The sequence below is a fragment of the Heterocephalus glaber genome, unplaced genomic scaffold, assembly GCF_053883595.1.
Source record: "Heterocephalus glaber isolate CG9 unplaced genomic scaffold, H.glaber_assembly_v1.0 deba00001813, whole genome shotgun sequence".
Taxonomy (NCBI): domain Eukaryota; kingdom Metazoa; phylum Chordata; class Mammalia; order Rodentia; family Bathyergidae; genus Heterocephalus; species Heterocephalus glaber.
In genome coordinates this window covers 1,688,624-1,708,826 of record NW_028258484.1, presented here as the reverse complement: position 1 = coordinate 1,708,826, position 20,203 = coordinate 1,688,624, and the positions used below count along the sequence as shown (strand labels likewise).

At 45.1% G+C, this 20,203-nt stretch overlaps 1 protein-coding gene across 13 annotated transcripts in view; it reads right to left on the bottom strand.

Annotated features, from left to right (window-relative positions):
* Mprip (myosin phosphatase Rho interacting protein) overlaps nt 1–20,203 on the bottom strand; it is a 131,563-nt gene that overhangs the window by 83,334 nt on the left and 28,026 nt on the right. For 12 of the 13 annotated variants that reach the window (XM_013067035.3, XM_013067034.3, XM_013067040.3 and 9 more), the window contains exons 2-3: nt 17,991–18,068; nt 15,923–15,988 (exon numbers count right to left, since the gene is read on the bottom strand). In XM_013067035.3, the coding sequence (XP_012922489.1) occupies nt 15,923–15,988; nt 17,991–18,068 (144 nt within the window). Of the gene's footprint in view, nt 1–15,922; nt 15,989–17,990; nt 18,069–20,203 lie in introns of those variants that run through there. The other variant, XM_087203890.1, reaches the window with a different exon arrangement.

Here is a 20,203-nt window from a genome sequence, read left to right as displayed (position 1 = left end):
CCATGGCATACCTCTATGGAATTTTTGACCTCTAGGAATGAAGAGAAGCTCCAAACATTTTCAGAGGGAAAATTCAGTTTATTTTCCAAGCACTAGGATCAGACCTCTGACCATGAACTTCTCACCAGCAGGGGGGTTCGAGTTAAAAGCAAAGAACAATGCCTTTAGAATTCCAAGGGAAAACTACAGTTATTGCTAGGTACTTGTAGAACCAAGTACTCATCACATTTTGAGGAAAAAAAAGGTTTCAGCCCTCAGGGATTGCATCAGTCTCAAAGGAGCTTGCAAACAGGGCAGGATCTCAACATCTTTCTCATTACTGCATTGTACTTTTGTGTATTTTAAGTGTTAATCATGACTCGCAAAAAGGCTAGGAGTGATAACACTAATCCTAAAAGGCTAGTATTAGCCCAGTAAAATGTGAAAGTTCAGGGGAATTTTCACGAATTATTTCTAATTATATGATTTCTTTTTTTCTTTTTTTTTTTGTATTAAATTCTTTTATTGGTACATTGTAGGTATACAACACAATTACATTTCTCATTGGGAATTGTACCTTTATATAATGCATCTTGGTTCTTACTTTTTCCCCATTCCTAGCCCTCCCTTCACGCCCTCCATCCTTCCCTATTTACAAAGACTTTATTTCCATTTTTCCATTTCTCATCATTTTTTCCTTTCCCTTCTTTCCTTTCCCCCGCCCCTGCCCCTCCCACTACTCCTACCCCTTTGGACCTTTTCTTCCTATTTTACATTATCGATTATTCATTCTAATAATTGGTACATTTTAGGTATACAACATAATGACATTCATCATTGGAAATTTGCACCCTTACATAGTCTCCCTTGGTTCTTATTTTTCACCCCTGCCCAGCCCTCCCCTCCCTTCAACCCCTCCAGTCCTCTCTATTTACAAAGATTTTGTTCCTATTTTTCCATTTTCTCATATTAATCCCATTCCCTTCTATCCTTTCCCCTAGCCCTCCCACTTCCTTCCCCTTTGCCCCTTTTCTTCCTATTTCACATGACCTATTATACATTTAGTCCTTATTTACACTTTCAGTTTCTCACACCAGAGAAACTATTCGGTATTTACACATGTGTGTCCTATTTATTTCACTTAAGAGTATTGCCTCCATGTGCTATATGATTTCTTTTTTGAGACGGGGCCTTGCTATGTAGTTCAGGCTGGTCTTGAACTTTCTATGTAGCCCAGGATGGCCTCAAACTTGTGGTGATCCTCCTGACAGCCTCCCGAGTGCTAAGATTACAGGTATGCATCACTGCATCTGGAAATTCTATTATTTCTTACAGGGAAAATTGTGTTCATCACGAATTTTGGAACAATTAACTGTAAAGTGGCAGAAGGCCTCACATGGGGGGTATTACTATGACAAACAAAGAATCACTGTCTTAAGCAGCTGTCCAGCAATTCTGACAAAAAGTTTAGAGTTCAATAGGGAGGGATAGTAAAAAAGAAAAGCAAGCAAATGAAGGTGGTGGAAGGTGACTATTAATGGCAAGAAAAATTAAATGCTGTATGAGAAAGGAGACAATCCAAGAGTATTATATGGCTTGATGTATACACTTTTTACATTGACATAATAATGAAATGACTTAAGCTCAATATTTACTCAGTATGGCCATTCTGGCAGAAGGAAGAGTGGGAAAAGCTGTGATTGTATACATGTCTGCATACATGTGTGTGGATGTGCATGTACGGAAGGGCAGACAAGAAAAAAGGACTAAACCCTATTTTACAGTGCATAAAATCAATAGACACCATATTTTGAAATTCAAGAAGTAGCAATAAAAATGTTACTTATGAACACAGGGGTAACTAGCATGCCCTGGCTACAGAGGTTGGGAACAGCTTCTCCTGGGAGTTGGACACAGGGGCAGGAAGGCCCAGTCTAGTTGCTACATATCTGACTTTTTAAACTATGCACATATATTGCTTTGGAGAATTAAAGCCCAAAAATGACTAAAATACCTATCTGTGTCCATTTTCAGCCTCTCTATATGTTCAGGAAAACACAAGATCCAAGGGTACCACTGACCTACAAAGAGAAAAAAGGGTATATAACACCTCCTCCCTCCAAAAAGGGGAAAAAACCCACTCTCACGTCAATGAAAAGGTAGTTAACTTTCTAAGGACTTGGGGACTGGTAAGGGCCCAGAGGCCTCCAGGTTACCAGATCCAGCAGTGGGCACTTCCAGCGGGTGTGCTCCTGGTATTATACTCTTAAGAAATGTTCTCCTATCATATCTTTCCAACATTTTTTTTTTTTTTTTTTTTTGTACTAGGGATTGAACTTGGGACCTTGCACTTTTGAGGCAGGTGGCAGCACCAATGAGCTAAATCCCCAGCCCTCCTATCACATCTTTACTGAGGACATTCACTGAAGGGAAGTTCATTCAGCTGCCTGAAGGAGTCACATGGAAAAATCGCTTCCAAGCCTCCAAGACATTATATAATTCATATACTTGATTCTGAGGTAAATAAAACATTTAAACCAAGTAAGTACATGTGTTCTAAAATTGGGTGAATACTTTTCTTCTAGCTGGGAAAAGGCTAACTATATATGAAGGAAACAAGGAGGACCCAAATTACCACGTGCTTATCCAACATTCATGTATGTGGGTTCTACCTATGGGTGCATACTCTATAAAACAAATGTCAACTCTCTTCCATCTCTTCAAACTACTGGTGCAGCCTGCCTTGAGGAATCCTGAAAGCACACACCTGTGACTCCGAAATGGCTGGGAAATTGAGGAACAAGCCAACAAGACACAGGCACAAGGCCACAGTTGTCCCTTCTGCAGATGACAAGGCAATGAGGATAGTCCACCCTTGGTGTGACCATCCTACTCTCCTCCTCGGGGCCCATAGCAGCAGGACAAATGACAGGCCAAGCAGACAGCTTGGCTGGCCACTGGCATCACCTTATAATACTATCTTTCTCTACAGATCCTCTGAAGAAAAAAGGGAAAAACAGTTGAGACACCCAAAGAGCAAACATTTATCTACTCTCCCTTTTCTGCTTGGCACAGCAAGCTGAACTCAATGGGCTGGGGGAAGAGAGAACATGGATAGAAGCAAAAGAAGAGAAATGAAAAGCACTGGAAAGCCCTCAGGAACTCCCACACTAGGAAGGAGAGTGAGAAGACAAATTCCTAATGCCTGCCTTTGCAAACTGACCTTCTGAGAATGTGGTGTTGTCCACAGGATGTTTCACACAATGCAAGGCAGCATCCACCTGACATACAGCTAACCACAGTGCATTGCCATATACTGCACCACTCCTCTCTCTGCAGCTCTAGCGATGGCCATTTGACATGTAACTCCATACAACTGGCACAGGTCTGGATGACAAACTGAGAGTTCAACATCTAGCCATATGAGTCTGGTTGAAAACTGTATTGTGTGTCTGCCACACTGCCCACATGGGGTGGGAGGGATGCTACAGAGGACATGCTGGATGAGAGAAATGGGATGACACAGGCAACTGAAACAGAGTACTATGGAGGATCAAAGAAGTCTTTGGCAGGGGTTGTTTCCAGTCAAGGGCTCTGATATGATGCTCAGCAGAGTGCTATGGCTTCACTGTGAAACGGTGAAGATCCACGTCTGACTACCACCTGTACTTCACTCTCCCAAATGCCAGCCTTCATACAGAACTTCACCCAAGTGTGTCTGGGTTGCTGTTTTCCTAACCCTTGATCATACAGCATGAACTGTGCTCTGTTCTCCATCTCAGAATAGGCTCTCAAAAGCCAAGATACCAGAGGAGTCTCACAATAAGCCCACCACTCTCACACCCCTGACCCTGATCTCCCATCACAGCCTCTTGCCTACTTCCTCCCCACTGATCCTGGGGAGTCACAGCAGCCCCAAAGTCAGGCAGGGCACAAGGAAAGGGGCTCGGACCAGGACATACCATCTAGCTACTGTGCTGGAACAGCCAGCATAGTGTGTACATGGAAAGGTCTGCTGGATGGACATGACGAGGCACATCTGTACCTTGGCAGCTCACCAGCTCTTTAAGGAGCCTGCCATGTTCACACAAATCACAGCTGTGAGAACCACTGGTAGAGGCAGGAATCCACTGGCAGGTGGCTGTGGAGATGTACTCTCCCCTCTGGGTCTTAGTTTCCTCATCTGTCACAAGTGAGGACTGAACTAGAGCATTTCTTCAAGGGCCTTCTTTTCTAACACCACATGTGTTTACCATTATCTTGATCCTTCCAGCTATAGCTAGAGCAGCCCCATGTCACCGAGACCAGAACAGAATTTGTGGTGCTGCAGGTTGTGTCCCTTGCTGAAAGGTCACTAGTAGTTAGATGAAATGAGTGGGCATGCCATAGACCTCACAGTGCCCAGTATCTTCAGACTTCAGCTGCCTCAGGGAATGAAGTTAAGAAGTAGCAAGGCCCTTTGCTAGCTGTGAGTACTTCATGCTCTCAACAGGTATCAGCCACCCAACAGTGGCTCTGCCCATCACTCCACAAAGGTGTGAAGGCTTCTGATCTGGCTCATTCTAGCACAACAGCAGTCTTTAAACATTAACCAGGTAAGGCTATGGGATTTCTTGGCCAGAACAGCTCCACCTACTGGGTCTATCCCCCATGGCTACAGGCAAGAATGCCAGCTCTGCCTGGAAAAATCCTTGACCTTGGGTAAGTCACTGCCCTCTCCAGGTGGCTATTTGGAGGATTTAATGCAAATACAGTGAGAAAAGCTTTCACTGTGGTTGGTACATGATTTCTTTTTCTGTGGTGTTAGGGACGGAACCCAAAGCTTTACGCATGCTAGGTAAGTACCCTACTATTAAGCTACACTCCAGCCAACACATGATTTCTTTTAACTTTGGTGCTGATCACTAAGGGTAGCTAGTTCAAGCAATGTAGGCTGCACCTAGAAGAGGTGAGCCTAGGGTCTGTGTCTGTGACAACCTCTGTGTTCTATGAGCAACCCTGTACCATGTGGATAAGCATTAGCAGCATCTCTTTAACTGAGGCACAGTACCAAAAGACCCTACCAATTTCTGCATCTTCAGCTAGCTAGGCACCCTCTCAGTAGATTCAAGAAGAGAATAACTCACTGTGTGTTAAGACTTTGGAGGGCAGCCCGCCCACCATCCTCCCATTTAAGCAGAGGTACAGACAGAAGCCCAGAAGCAAAATTACCTTCAGAGGGATGGAGGAGAAGATCTGTGCCTCTCAGACCTGTCTGCCCAACAGGACAAGCTTGCTTTGTGAGACCAACTGAGGTAGATCACAGCTATAACTGCACAAAGTCCTTCAAGGTCCTATGGTCTGGGGAACTTCTGTCCTCTTCCACCTATTCTGCCCTATTCCTTCACTTTGGTGGCCCAGGCTTATTCTGCATCTTTTATTTAAGTAAACCCTAGACCAGGACAGATTCCTAAGGTCTTTTCTAAAGAGGTCTTTTCTTCTTCCCCACCCCTCCTTAATGAACAGGACCTCAGCAGTAAGCCTAATGCATCATCCTCTCTGAGGAGCTTGCCTCATAAGCTGACTTGAGCTGCCACAATCCAGGCAAACCCATCTTTCACTGTCATTTGTAGAAGGGCCTGGCTCTTCCAGGTCCTTTTGTACACAAATATTCCCTGATTCTGCCCCACTCTGAAAACACAGATACCCTGTCAGGAGGAAGATGCTGGCCCCAAGCAGGGACTATAGCATCCATCAGGGACCTGGTCCTCTCTCCTTCCTTTTTATCTGTGCTAGCTCAAGTCTAGATGGTGGCAGCAACCCTAAATCCCCTGCTGAGTTCCTTCAATAGAGGGCCAGAGAGAAGAGAGGGGAGATACAATGTGAGGAGGAGCTACACAAAAGTGATAGGTCTGCTGGAAAGGGGATGGCATTCCCCACTGTTATTCTGGCCAGCTTGAGAATGCCACTATAGCCCTTCTGAGCTGGCATCATCTCTCTGGAAACTATCCAGGCAGAACCCACAAGCCCTTCTGTTTCTGCAGCAGCTCCCTCTGTGGCTGGCTGGATAGTGGTCCCTAAAGATACCCATGGCTTAATCCCCAGAACTTGGGGATTCCTGTACTTGGCAAAAGGTCCTTTATGATTAAACTAAGGCTCCTCACATGGGAAGCAGACCCTGATCTACCCAGTTGGGCCCTAAATGTAATACCAAGGCTCCTCTATGAGCGAGCAGCAGTGGTTTGACACACAAAAGGGAGAGATGCTGATAGAAACAGGAGGCTACAAGGAGGTGAGGAAGCGGCCACTGGAGTTTGTAGAGGGCAGAGCCAGGGACTCACCCCAGAGCCCTCAAGGGAACTAGCCCCATCCACACCTTGGCTTGGACTCTTGGCCTCCAGAACTGTAAGAGAATAAATACGAATATATGTTGTTTCAAGCCATTAAGTTTGTGGCAATTTGTTATGGGAGCCACAGGAAAACAGCACACCTACCATGCTGTCAGTGTGATCAGCACTTTTCCCCAGAAGGAAACCACCTGTAGTTCACTCTGACACCTCAGAGCAGGTGAGCACATGACACGATGTGAAGACATCTCTTCCTTAAGATCCCCATTTAGCTCACCTGCGTCTCTCAGACCCTGCCAGCACCACCCCTCCCTGGTTCACAGAGCTTCAAACCATCACTAAAGACATTCCCCCCTTCCCTCCCTTTCCTGGCCAAAGAAAAGATCCTCTTAAAGGGGGTTCTGAGGCAGAAGAGGGCAGGAAGATTAAGGCACTGGCATATTAAGCTGCCTGCCCACAATTGATGCCTTCAGTTGACTGGCCCTGCTGACAGTTTTCTAACTGAAAGTATTACCTGTGTCCTGGCAAAGTCCCAAACAAAAGGCCTGGTCAGCAGGCAGGTCAGGCTCAATGGCTGGGCCCACTGTGAGGGGGCCCAAAAGAGTAAGGATGGAAGAGATTTGCCCTGCAGGATGTGGCAGCCTGGCACTGTGCTGCCCAGTTCTATATATACAAGTGTTGCATGCTTAGTTATGAACTAGCATTAGCCAATTGGCTTTGCTTCTTCAAACCTAAATGGTTTTTTTTGTTGTGAATGCCCATAAAATGACTTTTTTTCCCAACTGTTCTTTCCTTGCTGCTACATAATTAGTTTCCTAGTCAATTAATCAGAGCTTCTCATTTCCAAGCCCTCCTCTCTCCACATGAGGGAACTGCCCAGCCCACTGTCACAGTCTACAGGGTTCCAGGCACCTGCTGTGGGGAAGTCCACCCCCAGCTCTGCAGACAGCGCCCAGGGTGCCAATCATAGTTCATCTTCTTGATGCTTCCCCAGCAGAACCCCTCCACTAACCCACAGAACTGCTGCTCGCACCATCTCCCTCGCTTCCTTCCTTTAACAAGAGCTGTGCACAAAGCAAAGGACTAGACAGCACCCTAGTGGGCAAGACGCACAGTCACTGTGGTGCCTTAAAAGTCTCCCACTGCGTAACTGCAGGCATACTGGGAAATCAGGGGAAAGTATCCAGGGATCTAATTATGGCACTGACATGGGTGGGCAGTTAAGTGCCATGTGTGGTTCTGGGGAGGAAGGTAAGTATACCAGACAGTCTCAAGACAGAAAGGCACTTGTTGGGCACTCAAAGTCACTAAGCCTCTCAATGTGATCTGAAACTTGAAGGCGGATTTTTGCAGAGAGGCCTACTTAAAGTGTTTACAACAGAGATTCAAGCACCAGAGTGGAGGAGGATAGCAGATGGATCCACCGCTAGTCACCCACCATGCACTGAGGGGTTATGACTAATATCCTTAGATTCAAGGCCAGCCCTTCAGATGCCCACTGTCCCACAGGGAACACCCACAGGGAAATAAGTGCAAGGTGCTCTCCATGCTCAAACAGGTGTCCTGAGAACAAGGAACCCTGGAAGGGGGACTCAGTATAATCTAAATGACTATCCTCTTTTGGCTTTCTTGATGATTCAGGGTAACTTGCAGAATCTTCTAACCAACTGCACAGGTTGACTTGTGCCTCCCTTCTGACCCTCTCTGCCTGGCTAACTCCTTCCAGCAGGGTCTTCTCTAGCTTCTTCACTCTATGAAAAGTTTACATATCCATGTGGGACACCTATAGTAGAGGCATATGCATTAGAAAGCTTTACATCACTGTAACAAAATACTTGATCTGGGCTACTTATAAAGTAAAAAAGGTTTATTTTGGCTGACAGTTCTGGAGGTTCAAGTGGCACATTATAATGGGAAGTATATGTCAGAGTAAGTGGTCACATCTCCAGCCAGGAAGCAGAGAAGCACAGAGAAACCAGGATCCCACACCCCTTTCAAGAGCACACCCTTGATGGCCCAAGGACCTCCCATTAGGCCCCATCTCCTAAAAGTCTACAACACCTCCCAGTAGGGCCACCCTAGGATACTATCTTTATTTATGGACCTTTAGGGGACACGTATCCAAACCATAGCAGCTCACAATCTCCAAACTCTTCCACCAACTTCTATGTGGCTCCTTCTTGTTCTACCCTTCCCTCCTTGATGGGCAGCTCATAGGCTGCTGACCAGACCTGGCTGCTACTCATACCTGTTATTCAGCCCCCAGGGGCCAGCGTCAGTCACACTCTAACCCTGGTTTCTTCACCCATAACATGGAATGTCTAGGTCAGGTCACAGCTAGAATCCCTCCAACTGCTGTCCCATAGCCCCATGATCACCCACTAGTGGCTTCTACCCCCTAGTGGTTCCATATGAATGAAATACTACCGGGGCCAGCATACAGAACTGACAATTAGGAGAAAAAGCAACCTGAGGAAGACTCCTGCCACTATCCCATAGATAGTCTCACAAGCTGTGTCCCAAATTCCTTCCCCAACTTCCCAGCTCATGTAAGGGGCTGGGAGGGGGAACCAGCTTAAGGCTTGGGCCCCAGTTTCCAGAGAACATCATACCAAAGATTCCACAGACACAGAAATATTCCCACATGTATGTGCTCCATCCCAATGGGTGATATTTCATGTATCACAGTAATTTAGAAATAAACATGTCGCACTTGTTAGCAAATGACCAAGCTGTACCTCTGTCCTCCAACCATTTAACAACAGTGAGAAAGTGGTTCCAGTTCCCTTTGGTTCACCTATACAGTGGTCTTCCTTATCACAACTGTCCCTTCTGTAACCAACCAGGTAGCAAAACAGGCACAAATTTCTTTTGCATTCTTCATGATTTTACAGATTTGCTCTTACTGTAGATCCCAGAAACTCAAGATATGACTTTTCATTCCTTATTAAGTTGAGAACTTTCACCTTTTCAGGTAAAGAAAGCACTTTACAGCTTCTCTTTGGCATGTCTCAATCACACACATCATTACTCCTGTGCTGTGGGGCTGTTTTTAAGTAAACTAAAGGTTACTTGAACACAAGCCCTGAGATACTGCAGTAACAAATCTGATAAGCGAGATGGCTGAGATATTTTGAGAGACCACATTCACATAATTTTTATGGTAGTATACTGTTACTGACTGTTCTATTTATTAGTTGTTATTAATCTCTTACTTTGCCTAATTTATAACTTTATAATAGGTATGAATGTACATGAAACTCAGTATATATGGGGCTCAGTACTATGTGGTTTTAGGGGTCTTAGAATACATCCCTCTAGGTTAAGGGACTATTGTGAACCTTCTGGACCTCTCTGCCTCTGTGACATAGACATTAACACCCATCAGGCAATGTCAGTGTGAGAACTATGTTACAGAATATGCACAACCAACCAACCCAAGGACCAAGTCAGGCATATTGCTCCTTCCAAACCTCTACAACAAGTGCAAAGGTGGCCAGTGCCACCTCTTTCCTCCCAGAAGACTTCTCTATGCCCCCCGCCACTGACTTTTACAGCAACTGCATCATGGTTCTGCTATTGCATTTAATCTCCATGTGTCCATGTGAATCCCCACAGGCCTGACCCTCTCAAGAGAGACTTCCTATGGTTGTGTGTCCTCAACTACTGGTTTTTGTTATGGACTTCAGTCACTATGGTCACCAAAGTATCAGACAGATAGCCAAGGGGTCCCAATACTGAAGGAAGGGCAAGCAGTTACCTGCTTGGGCAACCTGCCTGGCACAGCTCTGGACTAGAGAAAACAAAGCCAGAGCTCGAAGGAAGCACTCCCTAAAGGTGATGTGGAATAGTTAGTCAAGCATGGATTCCTGGCTGCACCCTGCAGCAGATACTCTAACACATATTTCAACAGATGAACCTTGAGTACATTATACTAAATCAAGCAAGAAACAATTAAAAAAAACCCCAAAAGACCACATATTATATGATTCTATTTATACAAGGCGAGCAGCTCTAAGCTCTAAAACTCTGAAACAACTTTATTTTTTCTTTTGGAATTGGTGGGGACTGAACCCAGGGTTCTTTGCATTAAGCTACATCCTCAGTCTTTTTTTTTTAAGACAGGTCTCCTTAAGTTGCTCAGGTTGGGCTCACTTGTGATCCTCCTGCCTCAGCCTACCACAGTGCTAGGATTACATATTAAACATATGCCATGCCTTGCTAAACTCTGAAACTTCCTGACCACCAATATGATGCCACTAGTGGAAAATTCCACACCAGATCTCAAGTGACAAGCACTCATCAAAATGTAGGTAAGATTACCTTCAGCCTATATGTATAAGGTATGTATAAAACACAAGTGAATTTCTCTTTTAGGTTTGGGTCCTACCCCCAAGATATCTCATCATATAAATATTCCAAAATTTGACAGAAAAAAAATCCACAATCTGAAACTCCCCTGCCAGAGCATTTCTGGTAAGGGGGATCCAACCTGTATGAGGCTCCTAGAGGAGTCAGATTCACAGAAACAGAAAGTAGAATGGTGGATGCATGGACTGGGGCGAGGAGTCAGTGTTTAATAAGGATGGAGTTTGGGATAATGAACGAACTCTGAAGACAGATGGTGGTGACGGCTGCATAACAGTGAGATGCCATTTATCTGTGTTGTTTTGTTTTTTTGAGACAGTGTCTTGCTGTGTAGTTCAGACTGGCCTTGAACTCAAGGTGATCCTCCTAACTCAGTCTCCCAAGTGTTGGGATTACAGGCGTGTATCACCATGCTCTGCTGAACTGTATTCTTAAAAATGGCTAAGATGGTAAATTTAATGCTACATGTATTTTATCACAATCAAAAACAAATCACTAGGTCATCTTTCTGCCTCGCTTCCAAGAGGGAAAAGGGAGAGAATAGGCCCACAGTGGAGCTCTGGAGGCTCAGAACAGACACCATTAGCACCTTAGATATTTTTATCTGTCTCCAAGAACACTGGGAAAAGCAGAAGCTGGTAGAGTCATGGGCAACCTTCACTGGGGGCAGAAACAAGCAGAGGAGAGAGGTGGGAATTTGAGTTTAGACTCTTCACTTGATCCACTCCAGAAAAACTGGAGGCCCAGGCAGATTTCTCAGGCTGCTACTTGTCTGTGAGGCTACTCTGAGCCCACCTCACCTCAGCTGGATTGGGGAAGTTTCCTTTCCTTTTTTGGGAAATCTGCCACTTCTCCACACCCACCAATTGAGATTTCCCAAATAAGGAGAAGAGACTTCCCAAAAGTGAGTCCCATTTCGGAGCTGCCCAGAAAGGCAAAAGTCAGCCTGCCTGCCCCATCCAGCCAAGGTCCCTAAGCAGAAAGAGCTTCTTAAAGCAGCCTTGCCAGAACTGGGACTGCTACTCTCCTGCTATTGTACTGCAATCCCCAGACACCCATCTGCCTCTCTAGGTCCCAGCCCAGAGAAAATGAGATAACTGTTCTCCTCAACATTCTTCAGAGGTCTCTGGAGGGTGTTCTTCTCTTCTGCAGGGTAACCACTTAGAGTCATCACATTGTACTAGGATCACCCCTCATCTTACCCTCTTTTCTTTCCCACCCAATTCCTCCCCTCTCAAGCTGAGAGCAGAAATTCTGTAGCAATGCACCACAAAGTTGTGGAGCTCAACTCCATAAATATTTACCAGATCTGGTATGCCCAAACCTCATGCCAGACAATGTAGAGATACCAAGAATTATCAGGGGCCCAACGATGTGTGTGTGTGGGGGGTGGTATCAGTCTAGATGGTAAAATAACATTTAAACAAATGAAAACAAATAGTAATATTGAATAAAAGTCAAATAACAATTCAAAACAGATTGTGACTATGTGTTATAGGAACAGACCAGCCACAAAAATGCTACAGTTTAAGAGTACAATAGACATTGAGGCCATACTCTTAAGTGAAATAAATAAGACACTCATGTGTAACAGTTTCTCTGGTGTGAAAAACTAAAAGTGTAAATACGCATCAAAACGTATAATTGATATTGTGAAATAGAAAGAAAAGGTCTAAGGGAGTAGGGGAAAGGGAAGAATGGAAAAGAAAAATATGAGAAAAGGAAAAAAATGGAAACAAAGTCTCTGTAAATAGGGAAGAGTGGAGGGGGTAAAGGGAGGGCAGGGGAATGGGGAAAAAATAAGAACCAAGATATATCACGTAAAGGTACATGATCCCAATGATGAATGTAACTGTATTGCATACCTAAAATGTACCAATAAACTTAACGGGAAAAAAAAGAGTACAATAGATCAGACTGGAGCTAAGCCTAGCAGGACCAGGAGTACCAGAGGGGCCAGAGTCTGCTGTTTTTAAAGACAAACACTGAAATGGAGCTACCCTGTAGGCATGGTGGTCTAAATACATTATCGGACATACTATGGTCAAGAGACACACACAGACAGTTCTGCTAGCTCTTGGGTAGCCTGATGCACAGGGGGCCCACTGAGACCCCTCAGACTAGGAACAGGCCCACTCATTCTACAACTGGAACTTCCTGTACCACCAACAGGCCACAATTCCCTCACTCCAAGAAATATGACAGGTGAATTTATGCTGCTGAAGAACAGAGCTAATCAGGAAATCAAACTTACATTTTAATTTTAAAAAATAAATTAAAAATTTAAAAACCGGGCCGGGGATTTAGCTCAATGGTTCCGGCGCCTGCCTTGAAAGCACAAGGTCCAAGGTTCGATCCCTGGCACCAAAAAAAAAAAAAAAAAAAAAAAAAAATTTAAAAACCACTGACTAAATCACTCAGGGCTCCTCAAGCCTAGACACTTAACATTTTGGGCCGATACCTTCTTTATGATAGGAGCTATCCCTGGCCTCCACTCCCTTATGCCAGTAGGATCCACCAGACCCTGAAACACACCACCTCTGCTGAGGACCACTGTTCTTGGCACTTACAGGGAAAGGCTTCCAGACTCTAGAATTTAGCCTTCACGAGCCTGACAGCAGACACTCTCCTGGTCCAGTTCTCAGGACCCTGCTGGCCCAGAAGGAGTTAAGACTCTCGGCTGCAAGAAGGCTAAACTTGGGAGTTGGAGCAGCACCTGAGCTCTATACTGCTCCTCCTGGGGAATAGCCGTGAAGGAGAAACCCCAGCGCAGACCACCAGGTTGGTATGAAACAGGCCTCTTCAATCTATATAAGAAGAGTCTCTTGCAAGTGCAAGGACCCAAGTTCGATCTCCGGTACCAAAAAAAAAAGAGTCTCCATGCTTCTTTCTGCCGACCTCCTCCCACCTGGCCTCCATCCCAACCACCTTCTTGTAAGTCCTCATGTGACCTTCCTGATATAAGGAAAAGCCTTAGAAGGTAGAGGTGACACTTTACAGGCATTTCAACACAACTAGCACAGTTCTTTTTCACTCATAGAAGCAACACTATTTTATTCCCAGAGGTGCTGCATACATGCACCATCCATCTCCTGGGCAGAACAGCACTAACTGCTGCCCTGTCAGTCTTCTAGCTCCAAAGTCATCTGCCAGAAAGTGGTTCATGGCCAAAAGCTTTCAGCTTTGAGCATCGCCCCAACACGCACTCTTTAGGACAAGTCTTTCCTGGGGCTTCTTTCTTTCTCCACATTCTGCCACAGGGCCATCTTTGCCCCAGTGCCACATGAAACACTACCAGTTCAGGTCTAGGTTATTGGGAAACCACTGTGGACCACAAGTGTTGGCACTCCTGGATTGATGGCCTAGATTACTGAGGAGTGGTGCTTGGGACAGCACACACTTTGTGTCTGTGCCAACACAGACGCAGCCCAGTAGCTACTTCTTTGTGCTTATGCACCTGGGCCAAAGGGAATAATGGATTTTGTTGGACTTCAAAAAAGATTTTCTGGTTGTTACAATCAGTCACCAAAGAAAATCCAAGGAGCTCTGTTCTTCAGAAGGGTACATAGCCCCAGCTTTGCATGAATGTCATCTGGTGACCTCCAGAGGCTCCTTCTATGCTGTCAGTCAGTTGTGGGACTTAATAACAAATCAGTTATGTATAGGGAAGACAAGGTAAACCTTAAAGCCTGTAGGAGTCCTGACCCCAGTGCTGCTGCCCACATGACAGCCAGGATAGGAGGATGCCACAGGTACAGCGGGACCTGTCCTATAGGCCCACCTCTTGCCTCATGGAGAAGAGTGTTTGTGGGCTACCTGTTCCTGCCCCTAACAAGGTCACCACTCATCAGCGCTCACCTCCAATCCATCCCCTTCTAACTACTCTGGACCACAAATGGCTCCACAGCAAAATACTTTCCAGTCTATTCACACTACACAAATACTATCTTTACCAAAAAGAATGACAAGGAGACCTATTAATGGTTCTAGGAACAAAAGCAGAGAAAGTACCACATCAGAGAAAACAAGATTCAAGTGTGTAAATGAGCCTACTTATAGCCTTTGCACATGTAAGCTGTAATGATCGTAACAAAATTGCAGTGTCCCAATGTCCCAGAAGGTCCTTGGAACACTCATCATCTCCACCTCTACTCCAGAAGTCTCTTACCACTGTGGCAAAGAAACAATTTCTGTGTGGGACAGATGGAGTCAGCCAGTTTAACATGGTGTGACTGAGTCTTCCGAGGAGTCCTCGTTTTCAAATGGTGCCCACTACATGCACAAACATACACGCACTCACTCACTCAGATGGTCCAGGACAAAGCAGTCAAAGCTTCTATCTCCAAGGTGTTGTAAATGCAGTCATGCTTTAGTGAGGGGAGAGAAATTTCCTACACAGAAAAAGGCAGGAGATCATATAGGTAGAAGAAAAATGCCAAAACACACTACCACATTGAGCTGAGGGTCTGGCCCCTGGAGCAAGAGCAGCCAACACTCATTCAGCCCAGAAGGCAGGTGGAAAACCAGGTAGCTGACAGCAGGAAGGAATCAGTGTGCTCCTAGTTTAATGACCAGAATAACACTGACCTCAGAACTAGAGAGTATCTAATGTCAGCTAAGAAAATCCACATCAAGATTAAATGGGACAACCCAAACCAATTACAGCTACGAAGGTAGCTCTCAAAAGACAGCATTTGAAGCCACCTGCCTCCCATATGTGCCTGCAGCTCCAGAGCCTGTGCAAGTCCTTGCTGAGACTGAGGACTTTGCCCCTGCTTTCCCCAATGCCAAAGTCCAAACTCTTATCAACCTTGACCAGAAGCAACTTCCTCTCACCACGACCCCAAAGAAGACAACTCTCAAACCCAAGGTCTAGGCCAGTGATGGTGAACCTTATAAAGACAAATGCCCAAACTGCAACCCAAAACCCACTTATATATTGCAAAGTGCCAACACTGCAATTAAACCTGCATACTGAGATTTTAGTTTAGAAAAAACTCACACATTAACATTTTTTGTCTTAAAAAAAGAACAACAACAACAAAAAAACATGTGCCATAGACTCGCCACCACTGGTCTAGGCTTTCACCAGGGTCTAGGTTTTCAAAGCTATCTCCATGGGGCCACAAATTATTAACACTCTAGACTGTCAAACAGAAACCTGATCACTCACACACCATGCTACTTATGACACCACAACAGAGGAACTTAATGAAGGCCAAGGACAGGGAACAGGCTAGAACACTCACCATCTCATCCAGGGCGTAGCGCAAGAGGCCATGCTCATAAAGGATGAAGAACCGTCGCTGCCATTTCTGCAATGAAGCACAGAGTTGATGGTTTGCGGGGGGTGGGGATGGTGGTGTCAGGGGTCCTGCCCCCAAGTCCTGGCTGGCTGAGCCCCCATATCTGACAAACCTGTATGTGTGGTACACTGGCTTCACTGCTTGTGTTTCTGGGACAGGTGGCAGGAAAAGACAGTCCTGAGCATAAGCACAGTGATTCCCTAGCCAGGCTGGAGCCAGGAGAGGGGCCCAAATCACATGAGTGACTTGTAGTTCCACATGAGTTACTGGGGTTTAACAAGAAGCCTCTTTTTAAAATTTGGAAACTCCTGGGATATAGAAACTACATGTGGTCACCTTTCTGCATTTCTTATGGCAGCTGGCACAGAGCTATCACATGATGCACACTGACATTTATTAGATGAATGATCTGACATAATCTGGAATAACCTGAGGATGCCAAGGCACTGATTTACCACTTCTAAAAAAAAATCTGAGAAAACTGCTATAAAAGGGGTTATTCTGATAATCTACTGGGAGACAAGGAGAAGGCAAACAGGCTCTAGAATTCGGGGGAAATGAGGTATCAAAAATCAAAAGGGAAGAGAGCAGGCACCAGTGGAAACAATCCACAATCCAGGGTTCGACCAACTGTAAAGACGTTTCTCTCTCTCTCTACCTAAAGACCAGGCCACTGGGGTGCCACCAGCTATTAAATGCTATTGAGAGCTGGAATGAAAAGGCCTATGAGAGTAGATATCTGCCTTTCTGTGTGAAGAAAAGCCTTGTCTACAAGAGGCTGTTGGCCTATGATTAACAGGCACAGCTTCTGACTTCAAGATCATCAGAAGGGTCCAGAACTTATGCCTAACATTTCAAAAAGTCCAACATCATTCAGATCTTCACTGGCAATAAAAGCCACAGAACTAACCACGATATTATGTCTTTTTGCTTTGGTTCAGACTTACTTCATTTGTAATAACGACTTTCCTTATCAGAAGCCAGAAACGGCAATTCTGTACAACCTTAACAGAAAACACCAAGGTGATTAGATCCCTGGAAAGTGTAACTTGACTGGACCTGTTGTCTGGAGCTCTCCCACCTGGGCAGTACCAAGAACAAGGCTTCAAAGGGCCTTGTCCTGCAGAGAATGCTTCCAGGCTGAATGTCTAGGGGAGGCTGTCTGGACATGTTTCCCAGAAACATTTCCAAGGTTCCTATACGCTATCTTCAAAATCAGAACCCACTTTGGAAGGAAGTCCAAAGACCAGAGACATAATGCAAGGTCTGTGGGGCCAGAATACACAGCCCCAAGCACCCCACATGGGTTTGAATAGCAGATACCAGGGGGAAGGGAAAGGAGCTCCAGGGATACGACATGGGAAGGGAGCAGAGCTGGAGCAACTCGCACCTATTAGAGAATGAGTGAAAAAGAAAGGACAATTTTTTTAACTGAAGCCAAATCCAAATGGGCTTGCTAGCAGAGGAACAAGCTACTGGTCAGGACAATGCTGATTTAACCATCTTACTGCTTCAGCAGGGAATCACCTTGGGCAGGGTGCTCAGGAGAGAAGGATAATGAAAAGTTTAGCAGGAGCTGAGCCCAGGCTTCCAGCCCTGGATCCTTTCATGGGTGCTCAAGTGTGAGCCCTTGGCTTGGGAGAGAACTGTAGGAGGCAGAGCCTTGGCACTAAAGAAACTAGAAGCCAAAATTAGCATAATGCAAAAGTGGGGTCGATTGCTCTTCTGCCTCTTCCATTTAACTGTTTTGAGTCAAGCTGACCCACAAAACAGGCAACATGCACATGAGAGCATCTCATTTTGAGGAGAAGACTCTGCATAACTATATATAATTGAGACTTTTTCTGTGAGACCTATGAGTTTGACAAATTGGGAAGGGAGAGTTCCCTGCTGATTCCTGCCATCTGGGTCCATTGTTCAACTCCTATTTCCCTTGCCCGGGCTACCAATTTGCCCTCAGATGGGCAAATTCTCTGTCTGGGTCCTCTCGCCCTGAAGATTCACTCCTTACCCGAGACCGGTGTACTGGGTTGTCAAAGTCAGTCCCATCTGGAGCCAGGAGCAGCCAGCCACCATAAATGGGTTTGGCCTAGAGGAGAAAAGGCAGAGGAGGTCATTAGTGCCCTTGGACCAGAGTAAGAGAGATAAGTCAAGTTGACAAGCAAGAAGTTATCTGTCTCCCACTCCCCAGCTACAGGCTGAGTCTTCAAGGCAGATAGTTGAGAGTACAATGCTGGGGTTGAAGAGGGTTAGGGGGACCTGCAGCTTCCAGTGTGGAAAGGAACATAAAACCCTGCAAGAGTCTGAAATCCCCCTGACAGGAACCCTAAAGACATAGGCTATTTCCCTCCCATTCCTGATTAACACAGCAAGATCAGGGGAAAAAAATAACATTTTAGCCAATGAATGTTGAGTGCTGGCATGTGTTGGGCACCAGGAACATAATGTGAAAGGCACGATCCAAAGTCCTCATCCTAAAAATGCAATCAGGGCCTGGGAAAGACACTGTGTTACTGATCAAAGCCCATAGCTGCCAAAGACGCATCAGTGACCAGCTATGCAGCCAAGGGCAAGAAACCCCAAGTTTCAACTCTTCCATTTGAAAGGTGGGTATGTTGACAGTTCCATCTATATCTCATCAAATGTATGTGAGAACTGATAAAATGAAATGCAAATAAAAACCTGCACAAGAAGGTAAAATGATGGACTCTGGCAAACAGCCTAGCAGTTCTTTAAATGCAGAATTACCATTAACTCTCACAATTCCATTTTAAGGTGTATTAATCCAAAAAAACCCCAAAACAGGTGCTCAAATAAAAACTTGTACCCAATTGTTAACAGCATTGTTCACAACCACTAAAAGATGGTAACAACCTAAGTGTCCATCAAGAGATAAGTGAATGAATGAGATGTGGTCTATCCATTCAATGGAACATTATTTAACCATAAAAAGGAATGATGTACTGATGCATTCTATAACATGCATGAACCTTGAAAGCATTAGCTAATCGAAGAAACCAGACAAAAAAGGCCCTCATACTGTAGAATTCCACTTGCATAAAATATCTAGAAGAGGCAAACCCACAGATCAGGAACCATACTGATAGTTCCTAGGAATGGGGAGTAGGGGTGAAGAACGTCTGCCAACAAGTATAGAGTTTCTTTTGGGGGTGATAAAAACATTCTGGAATAAGATAGTGGAGACTGTTACACTCCATTGTGAATATGCAAAAAGCCACTGAACTATATATTTTAAAGGGATAAATTTTATGGTATGTGAATTGTATTTCAATAAATGTTGAGCACTATTATATTTTTACTGTCCACAGAGTCCCTACTTCCTAAGACCTTGGCAGTGACAGCTCAACATGAATTATAAGAACAGGACAGACACTGAGACTTCCATCTCCCTTTCCAGCCACACAAGCTGGCAAAAAGGGGATGGAAAAGGTACAACCAAGCCAATGTATCTACCACCCTTTGGAGGGCAACAACACAAAAGAAAACTGGAAGCCTCAACTTGTTAACCCAATGGTCTCTGGTTAAGCTTAGGGGGTCCTTTTTTTTGTACCAGGAATTGAACTTACAGCCTTTCACTTGCCAGTCAGACGTAGTGCCACTGAGTTACATCCCCAGGCCATGGGTCCTCTTAATATAGCATTTATTTAACTCACCAAACTGGGAGGCCCCTTCACAACACCTCATTCTGCTATAGAATCTGTGACTAAGACAGGGCAGGTTTCTTGCTGGAAGTCACAGCCTCCAGGCTGGACCAACACTTTTTTCTTATCTTTTTCTGCAGGTTACTTGAGGTCCCTGGGAGCACCAACTTTTCCTATTAGCCGACTGGGTAAGTGGGGCTGTGCACAATGTTTGGCCTATAAAACGTAATCAATTTTAAGCATTATTCTACTTTTTGCCATTCAAAGAATCTCTTACTCCTGAGGAATTAGGGGTGGGCTGCAGGAAGAACAAGGCTTGCTTTGATGAAATACAGGAGTGGGTACTGGCAGAGGGCTGGGGATTAGACAGATAGGGCCCAGGAGGACTGAGTTCATAGAATGAAACCCCACTGGGAAGGCAAGAGCAAAGGGGAGCAGAGATCTATTTTTTTCTGAGAAAATCAGTGGTGCCCAGCGAGTCCCCAGGAGGGCAAGCTTGTTCACTCTCTCCTTGTGGCACTGCAGGTACATGCCCCAAGCGACCCCACAGAAGTCCACTTGT